The sequence below is a fragment of the Xiphophorus couchianus genome, chromosome 3 (assembly GCF_001444195.1).
Source record: "Xiphophorus couchianus chromosome 3, X_couchianus-1.0, whole genome shotgun sequence".
NCBI classification, from domain to species: domain Eukaryota; kingdom Metazoa; phylum Chordata; class Actinopteri; order Cyprinodontiformes; family Poeciliidae; genus Xiphophorus; species Xiphophorus couchianus.
The window spans coordinates 20,241,210-20,255,638 of record NC_040230.1 but is presented as its reverse complement, the minus strand read 5'-3'; the positions used below and the strand labels follow the sequence as shown (position 1 = coordinate 20,255,638).

Genomic DNA, 14,429 nt, shown 5'->3' with positions numbered 1-14,429 from the left:
CTTGAACATGTAGGTACTGTATTTTCAAGGACGGAAAAAGATGTTGAGCACAAATTTCAGACATCAGCTGAATGAAAGTGCTTTTAACAACCAGGATTGCCAATAAAAGCAGAAACCAGCTGAATTATTGACAACCATCTCACATGTCCTGGTACAGAAGAAACATCCGCCCCAATTTTACAGGCGTGATCATCATGGATCCTGACCGGGAATTAATATATTTTCCCCCTGCAGTAAGTAGCATGGCTGTAGAGTGAAGTCATTTAGTTGGATGGATTTTACATGCTTTTTGGAAGCAGTGTGGTTAAAACAAAAGAGAAAAAAAAAATCTGGATTAACAGCTCAGAACTGCCAGAATCTAATAAACAGACAATAAAATAGTGATGTATGTAATAATTAAAATAGAAGTGTAGCAAATGTGTCATAAAAAACATTTTGCAGTTTTATTATTATGTCAGTGTATTAAATGCACTAATTATATGGTGCAAATATATATTTATTTTAGTATTTCTTTTATTATTTCATATTTCCTATGCAACAGTATATCATGACATAATAAACTGTCACTATGGCTTGGTAAGTGGAGCATAAATGCTCATTGGTGAACATGGATAGCATCTCCACAGCAAACCAATCAGATCATCCCATCGAGTATTACATGAAAGGAAGACAAAATAAATAAATTCACAATATGCTGCAACACAGGAGTCTAACAATGATTCCATAAAACATAAAAACATGTTTTATTTAATTTTATTTTTACATTCAATTAAATATTGAACATATTGTCATGACATACATTTCGGAGTTTTTTTAAACATGTATATTGATTGTGCTTTTGGTTCTGTTTAAATGATCACATACTTAAATAGGTTTTTTAAACTTTGTGTATTAATTTATGCCATTTTTATTTACCCTTGCCATCATTTCATTAAAAATACCACCAAAAACTAAAATGAATTTAGTTGTGTGTCAGGGTGCAAGATGGAAACATAATGGAGAGTTGCTTGAAGAAATAAAGAAATTTTCCAAAGCATGCAAATTTTACAACATTTCAGGTTTTTCATATGAAGCTTGATTGTCTTGAGGAAATATTCCTTCCTGACTTCAGATAAAAGAAATCCAGTAGCTGTTTCTAGTGTGTCGTTACACACTAGAACCAGTTACTGGTTGGAGTGTAAATGGATCCTTCCCACTGGTCCGGAAAGTATGAAAACATTCACTTGGAGGAGTAAAGTTCGTTTTAAGACATTGTGGGAATATTGTGATTTCAGCTCCAACTTCCAACATCAATATTTTAGGACTACCTGAGGACTCCAAGTTCTCCCAATGTAAAAATTTTTTTACTAGGGGAAACTACTATCTACAAAAATTTTATCAGACTGTTTTCACAAATCAGAGGTAAATTTAGACTAATGTAGGACAAACTGCAAGTTTGCTTTGGTCCTCTCCTTTGAAAGTGAGAGCATCACCACAGTAATCTTGACAACTTCTCCTAACCTGTCTTGGTGTTCCCGCCCTTGTATCTGATCTTCTGAATGGCTTCCAGCAGCGCTTCCTTGTTACCGTGGGAACTCAGCAGAAATTCTGTCCGCGCGTCGTCGCTGAACTGAGCGACAGCCACCTGCACAGAAACGGAGACAGCGAATAAGTTCTCAGAGTAGAGAAAAAATATTGCTCTCAGTGTCTAATTCTGTCTGCACCTAGAGAAATAATTTTCACAGAAAATAACACTCTGCCCTATCAATTCACATCAACACCAAACACATTATCACTTGAAAATAGTTCCAACTTTAGTCTGTGCAGGTTTGGTTCAGCAAACTTTGAAACAAGCAAAAATTCTTATAGTCGTAATATAGCGATTTAACATCCACTTCAGTTTTATCTGCTGTATTTGCATTTACTTTGGATATGCCAGATGACATTAAACACTCGGTTTGTTTTCCTAAGTCATTTTTAAGACTGGAGGTCCAGCTTGTGACAGAACAATGAACCTAAGCATCCAGCCAGAGCTACAGAACAATGGGATGGTTTAGATCAGAACATGGCAGAAGTGGAAACCTGGCAGGGACTTACGCTGAAATGTAAAGCACTGAACCAAGACTCCCTGATATAAAAGTCTGCTGTATTTTAGATTGTTATTACAAAAAAAAATAAAAAATTATACATTATTGTACTTCTCAGCTATTCACAACTTTGTGTTGGTCTAACAAAAAAAAAGAAAACACACCAACATTTCTGATGCAACATGACAACATGTAGAAGAGTCCAGCTGGGTGTGAATAGTTTTAAAAGACGCATTTGTTCAGATATCTAATACTGATATATAATCAATCTAATAGGCTTTTATTAGAGCGATGGACCCCATCATCCCATCCACACCAGTAATGGTGCTACTGGTGGCTCTTGTCTCATTACATTTATGGGCCCACTGCCTCTTTACAGGGCAGCCAACTTTCTCACATTACAGCCAGTGGCTTGCTGTCAGTATCCCACTGCTCGGCGGTTTTGGGGAACAGCAAAGGCAGCAAACTGTTTAACAGCAGACATTACACAGATGAAACAAAAAGGTTTAGCAAGCACCTATATAGTGTGACAAATGAAGCAGCTGAAGTCTGCTGACATCATGGAGGCCACGGAGGGAAGAGGCCAAAATAAATCAGTTTTACACTGGAAGGAGTTAAAGCCTGGCATTGCTATTGATCAGCCTAATGGTAAAACTGTGGCAGGATGAGTCAGAGAAATGCCTCCTTCCCTGCTCGAACCACTTGATGCTTATTCCAGCTTTTAATTCATGCATATTTAACTTATTAAAACCACCATTTATGCACAAGAAGTAATGTTTCCTGGCAAAGAACACAGTGGCAGAAAATGAGCAATGAATGAAGCTCAGCAACTTGTAGGTCGCTCCAGAAAGTAAAGATTGACTCACTAGGGGAATAAAGTTCCTTCTCACGTTCCTAAACTTTTAAGTAGATAAAGGGCTGCAGACAAGCAGGTTTCTCAGGGGAGTAACAAATGAAAATTGGGTAAAGAACAGCTTCCATGCCATGTAGACTCATGCCAGAATTAGCACTTTCCCAATAAAACAAAGGTCTAAAAGCACAAACGTAAAAAGCAAAACAAAAAGAAGAAAAGAATAACGTTTAATGATCTAATAGCCAGTTTATGAGGAAATGTGCATTTCATGTTCAAATACAGAAATTCCACCACAATAGAACAATTACCTCAAGCTATTTAATGATTTGGAGGGCTTAACAATCTACATGGAAAACTTCTAAATTGCTGCAAACTTGTTTTTGCAGAGTTAACATACTCTGAAAGATGAGCTTCGCTCCCTAATTTTGTTGTCACAATATAAGATCCCTGGTTCTTTTCGAGCATCTGCTTTACATTAAATGTTGGAAAGAAATAACTGTGACTCATAAAACAATTTATCACATTATTCAAAATTTTAATGTAAATAAGTTCTGGGACTGCAATTCTGTACTATTCTTTATTATATCCTTCAACCTTCTCTACTCATGTCTGAGCTGTCTCTCTATTTATACTCATATCTGCAGTAGTCCAGCCCACTTTGGTCATTCTCAAAAAAAGTCAGGACATCTTGAGCTTTCCCACCTCTGAATATTTTAGTCACTATTTGACTTGTCTGAGCATCACACACAAAAAAATAAAAATCCAAAGCATTAGTGACAGACCTGGGTGCCATCTGGTCCAATCAGATCCAGTGAACCCATAGTGCTGTAGAGAAAACGTGTGATCTTCATGAAGTTGTCGTCTCCAATGGACCAAGAGCCGTCAACCAAAAACGCCAGGTCAGCCTTGGCTTCCTTGCACACTAGACAGATAAGACAGTCATGCAGAAAGACATAGTCAGCCCCCCAATTCATACCTGGATTTAAAAAAAAAAAAATCACACAGAAGCCAGATAAGGACAAAGCAAATGCAGAATTTCAACAGGTTGTCTAATTATTAAGACTGATTAAATATTCAAAGTAAGAATCGTGGCAAATATATCTATAAGAAAGGGGTCAATATGCAAGGATCAGGCCATGAGAGCAATGCACACACTAAGTTCAAAAGACGGATTAACAATGTGCACTCACTTCGAAACTCACAGAAATGCCCTTTTTAATGGGTTTATGTATTTCATGTCTTCTTTTGTTAGCAGCTCAGTCATGTTCGTGGCCCCGCAGCGACTTTGCTCTCTGCTTTTATTCTTCTCAGGTTTCTCAACGACTCCCAGAAGCCATATTGCAGCAGCTGTAAAGTTGTTTAGGGGTTTTAAAGGCTTTTCATACTCAAAGTCACAAAATTCCAAGCAGTGTTTATGATCCTGCCGGCCTCCATAAATTTCAGGGAAAGCATGAAAAATGGCTGCAATTCTGAAGCAGCAGAAGAGGATGGAACTGAGGAGCTATGATGGTTTTTACTGACACTTCTCTATGCAGTCGCTCTCTCCTGCCATTTTCTTCAGCAATTTAAATAATTTTCCTACTTTTTTCAAGAACGCCATATTTTTTTACTCTCTCATCCTCCTTTCACTCAGTTTCTTTGTAGCAATTTTTGTGTTTATTTTGTTCTACCCTTCACTTTTGTCCAGTTTCTTCCCTCTGTTGCTTTTGTTGTCCTCACACTCTTTCTAGCTTTCCTTCTTTTTCCATCTTGCTTGGAGTACAGGTTGCATGCTGTTTCACATGGAGACACATGTCTGACAAAGGTCAGAAACTTAAGCAGAAATGCTTAAAGATGGGCTCAGCAGGCGTATCGGTTCATGTCTGAGGGATTGGAGTTGTAGGGTGACCTTTTAAAAGAGGAGGCGGAAAAAGATCTTATGGGTGGGAGTTTGAACCTTTTTTCCTGTCCTTGATTTCCATTTTAACTATAAAATCAATCAGTTATGATCAGCTATGATTTGTGCTATAGTTTACTTAATTTACAGTATTATACATCAAGTTACAGTTACTTTAATGAGGTAGAAATAAATTGCTTCTGTTTGTAGCTTCTTCCTGTTTTCATTCAACAATTAGGATTCAAGGGTCACCCACAAATGATGTAAGGCTTTGTGTTTAGCAGTCGCTTTTTGACTTCGGCACGCACATTTGAAAGTAATAAAAATGTAAGACTATTGTTAGACTGAAGCCAGTGGTCGAGAGGCTCTGCTTTTTCCCCCCCATTGTGACTCAAGTAGCGTTAGCTCAGAAATGACAACATGATGGAAACAGAAACATGTGAAATCAATTATTGCAGAGTGAAGCAAACACACACACAAACAGGACTCAAATAAACCAGGGTTATAATGAGAAACAAAACATATCCTGCTTATACCAGTCAGCAAAGTGTTTTGTTCATCAATGACTTATTTGGTAATTCCTCTTTTGATGTTAATTTGGTTTTGGATTTATCTTTGATCATTTTCTCAACTCAAACACTTTAACTTGGGTCACTTCAACTTTGACAGGTTTTAGTTTATTCAATCATGGCCACTCTGAGGCGAGGCAACAACTGAGGCAAGAAAATATGCTAAAACCTCTACTGTAGTCTCCATTTGTATGGAAAAATCGTGACATAAAATAAATAATTTTTGATCTTGGCTCCTTAATACTCATTAAGAAATACCAACTTTTAGGCTTATGTTAAAGATCTACAGAATGTTTTTAGACAGATTTACAGTAAGCATAATATCACACTGAAAACTTTGAAGTCATTCTTTAATACTAATCTTTGGAGATTTTTAAACTTCTGTAACCATCCTCCTTATGTGCAGTAAATGCGTTGAACTTGAGTCCTCACTCAGCCTTGTTTATCTAAAAATCTTTATTTCTCTAACTATAGATACAAGTGAATCAGAGTTATAAAGATAAAGATGCATCTGCTTTATGTGCATGCTTTTTCTTTCTTCCAATTTTGAAAAGCACAAAGTAAAAATAACCATTGTGTCAAGTTATATGGGAGAGAATTGGTGGAGGTTGTCAGCTGTAAATACTGTGTGTGTATGTTAACAACAAAAAGGACTGGAGCACCAACACTAAAGTTGTATGCAAGAAGGGAATAAGTAGACTATTTTCTGAAGAAACTAAGAATCTATCTGGATGTCTACTGGAGATCTTCTCATGGTCGGTCCCTGCAGGTGCACTATTATCTGCTGTATAGTGCTGTTTGAGTGCTAGGGATGTCTCCAGGCTCAATAAACATTTTAAAGAAGCAGGTAAACTCATTGACCAGAGCTCAGATATGTTTGGATCAGAGAGGGACAGAAACTGCCTCCCTACCCTCCTCCCTCTTGATGACCCTTTGGAGAGACAGCAGAGCTTTTTCACCTCAGAAAAGGAACAGAAAACCATCAATTTCATTTGACATCTCACAATATAGCAGCTCTCATCTGTCTAACAGATGACCTTCCGCTGCACTTCACCTCTACACATGCCGGGAAATTATATATATAAATCACTAGAATATTTTGTCTTTAATTAATCTGTAAATCACTCAGCCATGCACTAAGCCTAGTACACACTGTTGTCATCTGCTCTGCTGTTCAAAATGGTTTCATTCCTTTGATCACTGCAATTGTGAATTATTTGGCTGCCAAGACAAAGTAAAGCAGCTTCAGTACATAAACTCTATAGAAATTGTTTGATGATTTTATGAAAAAAGATGATTCTTTTTCACATTATATATTTTTTCACAGTTTAATAAATGTTCCCAAATTATAAGCTAGATATTTCTGAATTACTCAGAAATTATACTGTTACAGATACAAATATACACATATACAGATACACTGTTCTTCATGTTGTGGTTAAAGTTTACCTTCTTTAGCAGGCGGGATGGTGGGAGTGGGCTCTGTGCTGGGAGGTTCAGTCGGAACTGGAGTCGGCTCTGAAACTACATTTGAATAACCACAGAGAAAAAGAAAAGAACATACAACAATGTAATAAAGTAATGCCATGACAAAATTTATTTGCCAACTACAAACATCAACAGCTTGTTTGTGTCAGTCATGGGCGTAGGTTTGGGTATGGACGGTTGTGACATGTCACGACCAATATTCAAGGGATATAAAATAGTCCCGACCAATTTTTGCCATATTAATTTAAAAAAAAAACATATGTATTTTTTAACAAAAACAAAATAAATAAACGAAAATCTACAATGACCTACATTGGGGTCAGTAAGTTGTACACCAAAACTTAGACCAAACCTACGCCCTTGGTGTCAGTAGTGGTGGTCCGGGGGAGTTGGGGAAGATGCAATACATGGGACGCTCTTTAAAATCAAATGGCTATTCTAGAGAATCAAGGAACCGTGTTCAGGTCATAGAAAGGCATGTAGAGTCATTAAATTCATTCAAGACATAAATGTAAACCCCAATAACTAACTAAATACACACATTTATAAAACTAAAAATAAAATAAAAAGCTGCGCCCCCTCTAATATTTTTACTGGTGGTCTGCTCTGGCCACCATTATGAAACTTTTCTGGGAGTGCCACTGGTTTATGCACTTAAATATCAAACTAGTAATGGCACAAGACGTAAGGAGCCAATTTCATCAAAAGCTATCCAGTTATTTAACCTTAAACAATAAAATTATGGGCATTCCAGAAATAACACACAAAAAATGAAAGTTCATAGAGTAGCCATCTGTCTCATTTCTCTTAATTTAACCAGACAACTTCTTAATTAGACTACATTTAATCAATGTAGTCCATTCATTAGCAACATAAAATAGTCAATAGATAAACAAAATTCTGCACAGCAAAATAATCCTCATAATTTCATGGTTAGCTGCATGCATTCAGAATGATCTATAGTAACTTTACTTTTTATCCCATTGGACAAGAGCTGGCTAAAGCTAATACAATAGATTGAAATCCTAAAGGATACAAATTTTCTAACAGCACCTTTTACTGAAGTAGAGATGAGAACTTTTCAATTCCTGCTGAAACCACACCCTTAAGCTAGCTGCTAAATTAAATCACCGGCTGTCTTCTCTATTAAGATGTTTGTGTGGTTGAGTGCGTGTTAGTCAGTGTGCATGGGATTGTGTCCCTCTATTCATGTAAGGTGAGCGCTCTTTGTCCATGGAGATGTGAGATTCAGCTCAATTCATCAGCTGAGCAATGAACTGCAACACTAGAAGCTATCTTCTCAGAGAGAGGTAGACATGATGGACTAAAAGAAAACTTTAGCAAGTAGAACATATTGCAGAGCTGAGATAAATGCATGACAGAGAGGAGCTACAGGGATGTTGGGGAAAACGAGAGCGAGTCAAGGTTGATGAATAGGTTTGAAAACATTTTTTTCTTCTTCTGAGGATAAAAGTATGCATACGTACGTGTCATGTCAGTAATGGATACAGACGGTCCTTCCATTTCTTGCATTTGTGTATAAATACTGATCTGGTACTGGCTACTGGGAGTGAGGTCATAGAAACAGTGGCGCGAAGCTGAACCTCCCAGGTTTAGTTCTTGTCTCTGACCATCTGCAAGAAATAAAAAAAAAAGCCAAATAAATAACACAAAACTCAGATCAAAATATTTTTTCTCAAGAAATATTTTTCTGAATCTTGTTCTGTATTATGTCTAAACCAGGGAAGCAAAAGCTTTTTAGGTAAACCAAAATCAAATAAAACCAGAAGTGCTGCTATAGTTATCCTAATTACACCAATTACTAAAATAAAGCACTATGGACAATTTAAAATGGAAACCACATAATTCTTTTGTCTTTGAATTAAAATAGTAAAATTTCACATGCCCACGCCCACACTCCCACGCAGCTGTGAGATATTACCTCTCCTGCTAAAATAAGTGCCGCATGACAGCAAACGACAAGGAACCTTGGAAATATTTTGAACATTGTTCTTAAACCTTTTTATGTCACATTTAAAGAGAATTTGTATCAGCGAAGATCTCATTATTGGAAATAAACTAACAAATTCTGACTGGTGCATCGCTACATATACCAGTGCAGTTTATTTTCTTTTATTGCTTGTTAGTGCTTTATAATAAAAGTTGCATAAAACCCTCTAATGTTAAAGTAAAAACCAATTTCTACAAAATAATAACAAAAATGTTTAACATAAAATAAGTGATTGCTTAAATAATCCAACCTTCCAAGTTAGTATTTAGTAAATGCACCTTTGAATGGAATCTCAGCACAGAGTCGATGTGAGTAGGTCTCAATCAAGGTGCACATCTGGACACTGAAATTTTACTCTATTCTTCAAGTCAAGTTTATTTGTATAACATATTTTATCAACAAGGCAGCTCAAAGTGCTTAGCACCAATTATGAAACAACAAATAAACTTTGCATGTTGTCAAATGCCATTTTCAAAATCCTCAAGCAGGTAGACATAAAATATGCTGGTCAATGTCTCAGTTGTTATGAGTCAAAGGCAACTTTAAGCAGGTTAATCTTTAGCCTCGACTTAGAGGAACTGAGCGTTTCGGTTCTAAATCTAAATCAATCAGATTATGTTTTTTTATGTTTTCTTTCTGGCATTTAGAAAATATAAATAATTTTGGTAATTCTAACTGACCTAAAACAAGAAAAGTTGGTTCTGATTTTACTTCAGATAGTGACAAAAAAAATGCATATGACTTTTTGTTCAGTGCATGTAAACATCTGGTTTAAACTGTAGTGCAGAGTAACGATTGACATTTGTAAGTTTCAATGGTTTAATTCTGTTTCCTACTGTATCTCATGTTGGAGAGTAATCAATAGGGAAACAATCTGAGAGATTAAAGGAAATAACTGCAAATTATTTTTCACACTTTTACAATTTTGAAGTTGTTTAAGTAGCCAGTTGGCTCTGTGATCTTAAAGTAAACTCCGCCTCAACCAGGCATGTAACACATAACTATCCTCTGTTTTTAATACGTAACAATGATCCAACAGACACTATCCTAAGTGAGATGCTACTCAGAGGTATCCACAGCTGCTATTGCATTAAATAAGTTTACAGAAAAGTTTTTGGCACAAGAAAGTCATAAAAAACTGTGCGTCACGAAGCACAACTCTGGTCAGTGGCAGAAAATAAATAGGACTGTAAAATGGCACTCATGGTCATTAAGATGCTTGTGTAATTATTTGTCATGCAAACAAAATGCACAAATGAGAGCACCATTATCTGTGTAGAAATGAACACTTCATTAACGAAGACAGTGTTTGTATAGTGCTACTCCAGAGGGTGTTTTTTGCACAGATGTTGGTTTTCATAAAGCATATCACCGTTTGAGACAAAGTTGGCTCATATAAAATGTTTAATGAAAATTTAGTTATGGTTGAAAGAAGATGTTTACATACACTCTATAAAAAGAAACTGTTTTTCCCCTCACTGTCCGACATTAAATCAGAATAAACATTTTTGTGTTTGAGCAATAATGTTGTTCAAACCTTAGTTAACACCACCTTTCTGTCTAGATGAATGGGACAAAATTCCAGTAAATAATTTGGTATCTGTATATATTTTGATGGAGTATCATATACCTACACAGCCGTACGTTAGCACACAGTGGTGTGAAATTAGATAATACAAGAATGTGTTAGGATACTTCAGTTTTTACATTAAATGAAATAAATCTGTCTTTTAGACTCAGTTTCCAAGAGGAAAATCGAGAGATTTTTCAAAACGTTACGTAAACAGACAAAGCATCCACCAGTAAATATACTTACTGAGTACAGACTGTATGGAGACCCGGTAAGATGTGGCGTGCAGAAGAGGCTGCCACTGAACACACATGCTGTTGGAGCGCACCTGGTAGGTTGACAAGCCAGAAACACCAAGGAACACTGGAGTGAGACACAGAGAGATTGATTCAACATGTGGCTTTAAACAAACTGGGACTGATTATGAGAAATAGCTTCTGTCTGTATTATCACAGAAAAGCAACAAATACACGCTTACAAGATGATGATGATGAATTTGATGAATTAACCAATAACATGTTTGCATTGTAGTCAGGGGACATGCAAGGCATTTGAATGAGGCATTTTCCAGTTTTTACTTGAAACAATATTTCCAGATTTCATTCCCTTTCCTGAGATTAAATCCTTCTAATATGACCCAATGAAGGTTTGAAAACAGTTCAAACTGGAGTTTGGAAAACAGATTTTGCCATAAAAATTTGTTTAAATCATGTGAACACATTTTTTCTACCAACACAATCAATCAGGAGAGATTCAGGGAGATGAATCCAAACTGAGCACTGACTGTATTTATAACAGCCAGTGATCATTTGCATTGAAAAACAAATTACAATTCTAACTGTGATAATTTCATTATGCAAGAACAACTTTGATATCTCTTCTCCATCAGTGCAGCTCTATCATCTGCTCCCCTCCAATGATCCTTCAGCCTGCTTCCTCTGAGCTAATCACTTCATCAAAGGTATGGAGTCAGACATTTATTTCAAGAATAAAATGGAAAAACATTTAATAAACTGCATATAATGTGCATCCAGAATATTTGATTCGAGGGATGTTTGAATCAGATACAGATGTTTGGCTTATAGTTCAATAATGGAACAAAAAAAAAGATGCATTTTTTTTGCTTCTTTTGTTTTTTGCAGATTGTGTTATTTTTGAAACAACTCCCTTCATGTTTCAAATAGAGATTTTTTGCTGTCGCTACATGTTTGACTCAATGCAATCTGCTGGGTTTCCTTAGAAACTTTCCAAACTGCTTTGAACAATTAGCTCATTCTACTGTTTGAACACTAGGATCAATCGGGATGCATGTGACTGAGTGAAAATTATATTTTTAAAGACAATGTTTGTTGTGAAATGGTGCTATATAAATAAACTGAATTAAATTATTTTTTGTGTGATCCACAAAAGTGTGAAAGCTGTAAATTGACATAACATTCAGGTAGGCAGAGTTAGAAACAATAAAAAAAGAAAGGTAGTTGGGCCTTAGATGTTTTGCTGCAAAATATCATGGTTGCATGCTGGACACTGCAAAGTATGCTACTTAAACAGCAGGAACTTGTTTTTCTCTTGAATTACAGCATGCCATTATAAAGCAAGTCTCCAAGGAGTCACTTGCTTACTTTCCTTCTTATTAGCTGAATATGTTGCGAATATAAAATGGATATATACAGGGAAGCAGGTGCTTTATGTTAAATACTACTGAATAATGTATGTGATACACAGTTGCTGTTTTAAATAAGATGCAGAGACACAAAAGTGTACTATTACACCCAGTTTACTTAAAACATATGATGGCATTATGTGCTATTTATTTCATACTTACTAAAAATTGGAGTTTGTTTTTAATTTAATAGACAACGATGACTTCTGTTCATGTTTCAAAGTAGGCTTAATATTGTGTGTTGTGTAGTCTTTTCTTTGAAAGGTCCATGTTGACATAAAACAGATGTCATTGGCATAAAAGCTCAAGTTTTGTCCCATCAGTCTACATTGTAATCAACTTTGGGGATTGTCGATATGCTTTTTGGCTCAAAACGCATCAAAACCTCCTGAGGTTGCAGCTCGTCTAGCATCCAAGAAGTGAGAGGTTCGCTGTTGTCTCACGATCTGGCGGACCTCTTTTATAGGAGATATGGTTCTCAAAATCTGTTGGCGTTTAGTCTCATCTTAGCTCTTTATTAGCATTTATTTCCCCTCTTTTTCCATTTCTCCTTGGATTTTCCTGATGCTCTTCATGTGTCTGTTGTTCTGTTTTCTCAAACCTCTTGGTTCATTCTGTGTTCTTGTAATAAACCTCTGTTAAGTCTAATATGGTACCTAGCTAATGTTTGTTGTTGGGTCCATAAGAAAACACAATGAGACACTTACAACCTTCAACATGAATATCTATAATATTCTTTCTGAGCACTTGAGACAGTCCACACCTTTTCCTTTGTGTAATCTGTTTAATGTACTCAACAATACACTATTTTAGAAACCATCTGTAAAATAAATGACCAAACTTGTTTTCCCATACTAAGGCCTTATATCCATTTGACTAAGTAACTTTAAAGGAGACATGAAGCATATTGTCAGTATATGTGTTTGGACAGATTAGTGACCATGCATACACAATATTAAATCTACTTTGCATACAAACTTAGAAATGCTAATGGTTAAGCCAAATAAAATCATTAAGGTATGTCTACACATTAAAACTGCATAACTAATGATCGATGTGAGTGTCTGAAATTGCCCTGTAGGAGAAATAAGAAATTTGACTTTGTTACATTTGTTGTTCAAGCTGTGATATAAAACAGGGAACTTAACTTTTCTTTCTTTCTCTTAAGAAACTCTGTGAGAAAATAATAAAAGATAAACTTAACCTCGATTTATCGAGTACCACAATGCTTGTTTGGTTTCAAATGCATTACTATGACTATAAAAGCTCCAGCGTCTCAATTAATTAGTTTTTGATTTTGCATGTTGTGTATGATTTATTTGGCGCACACATGCCTATCGACTTTCAAGATTACATTGCAGTAAGAGAACCCAGGGGAACATTCTTAAAACATCCATATTACTAGCATGCAAAGAGAATAATAAATTAGTTCCTCCATTGAGGAGTGAACAGGAACAATTCATGCTAATAGTTGTGTAACATAAGCAAATCTGATGCATCCGACAATACAGCAGGGCAGAGGATTGATTGCAATCAACAGATTATAAGTATTTAGTCTTGCGTTGCCAGCAACAAATTACACTGCGGTGTAAACGCTGATAAATGCATGAGAAAAAGGACAAAGACTTAAATTTAATTTAAAAACCAAGAGAGTAAAGCAATTGACACTAAAACATAGACATGTTAAACCAATGGCATAAATGTAATTAGTTTTACACCAAGAAGTTGGCATAATTGAAGATGACAGACGAGTGTACTGTGCATCTAACAAACTATCTAACTTTCTATCTAATATCTCTGTTAGTCTTCTCATTTCTACAGCTCTTTGTTTTAGATGAGATAAATAAAAGCCTCTTTGCTGGGTTTTACTCCAGCCACTGATTTCAAATCTATATGCAGAAAGGATTGTTCTCACTTTCTGAATGGGAAATATTAATATCCTTCTGCTTTTCAGCCTGTTTGCTAAGGTCTCAATGGAAATTAGTTTGCATGGAATAAGCAGGCAATTAATATGCATGTTACACATTTGTGCTTTTCTAAAATGGCATTCCTTTTTCTGCAACCAGGGTCTCTGTCTCTGTAATGGTCCCAGTGTCTCTTCATAGTAAAACTGAACTAAAAAAATCAAAAGAAAAAAAATCAGTTGGTGACCTTTTAGTGATGCAACCTATTTTTTTTAGTTTCTTTATTTTAACAACTAAAACTAACAGGTTTATAAAAAGTTGTTCCAATAATTAGATCCTGTTTCAAAGGATATTAATGGCCGTCATAATAATTTATACAACTTGAAGTTTTCATATTGTTTAAATCCTAATATCTTATTCCATGAGATA

General features: G+C 35.8%; 1 protein-coding gene across 3 annotated transcripts in view; it reads right to left on the bottom strand.

Annotated features, from left to right (window-relative positions):
- Nucleotides 1-14,429, bottom strand: part of LOC114142274 (collagen alpha-1(XIV) chain-like) — a 120,223-nt gene that overhangs the window by 48,597 nt on the left and 57,197 nt on the right. For all 3 annotated transcript variants that reach the window (XM_028013470.1, XM_028013471.1, XM_028013472.1), the window contains 5 exons: nucleotides 10,680-10,796; nucleotides 8,340-8,486; nucleotides 6,814-6,888; nucleotides 3,702-3,841; nucleotides 1,501-1,624 (listed from right to left, as the gene is read on the bottom strand). In XM_028013470.1, coding sequence (XP_027869271.1) covers nucleotides 1,501-1,624; nucleotides 3,702-3,841; nucleotides 6,814-6,888; nucleotides 8,340-8,486; nucleotides 10,680-10,796 — 603 coding nt within the window. The remainder of the gene's footprint in view (nucleotides 1-1,500; nucleotides 1,625-3,701; nucleotides 3,842-6,813; nucleotides 6,889-8,339; nucleotides 8,487-10,679; nucleotides 10,797-14,429) is intronic.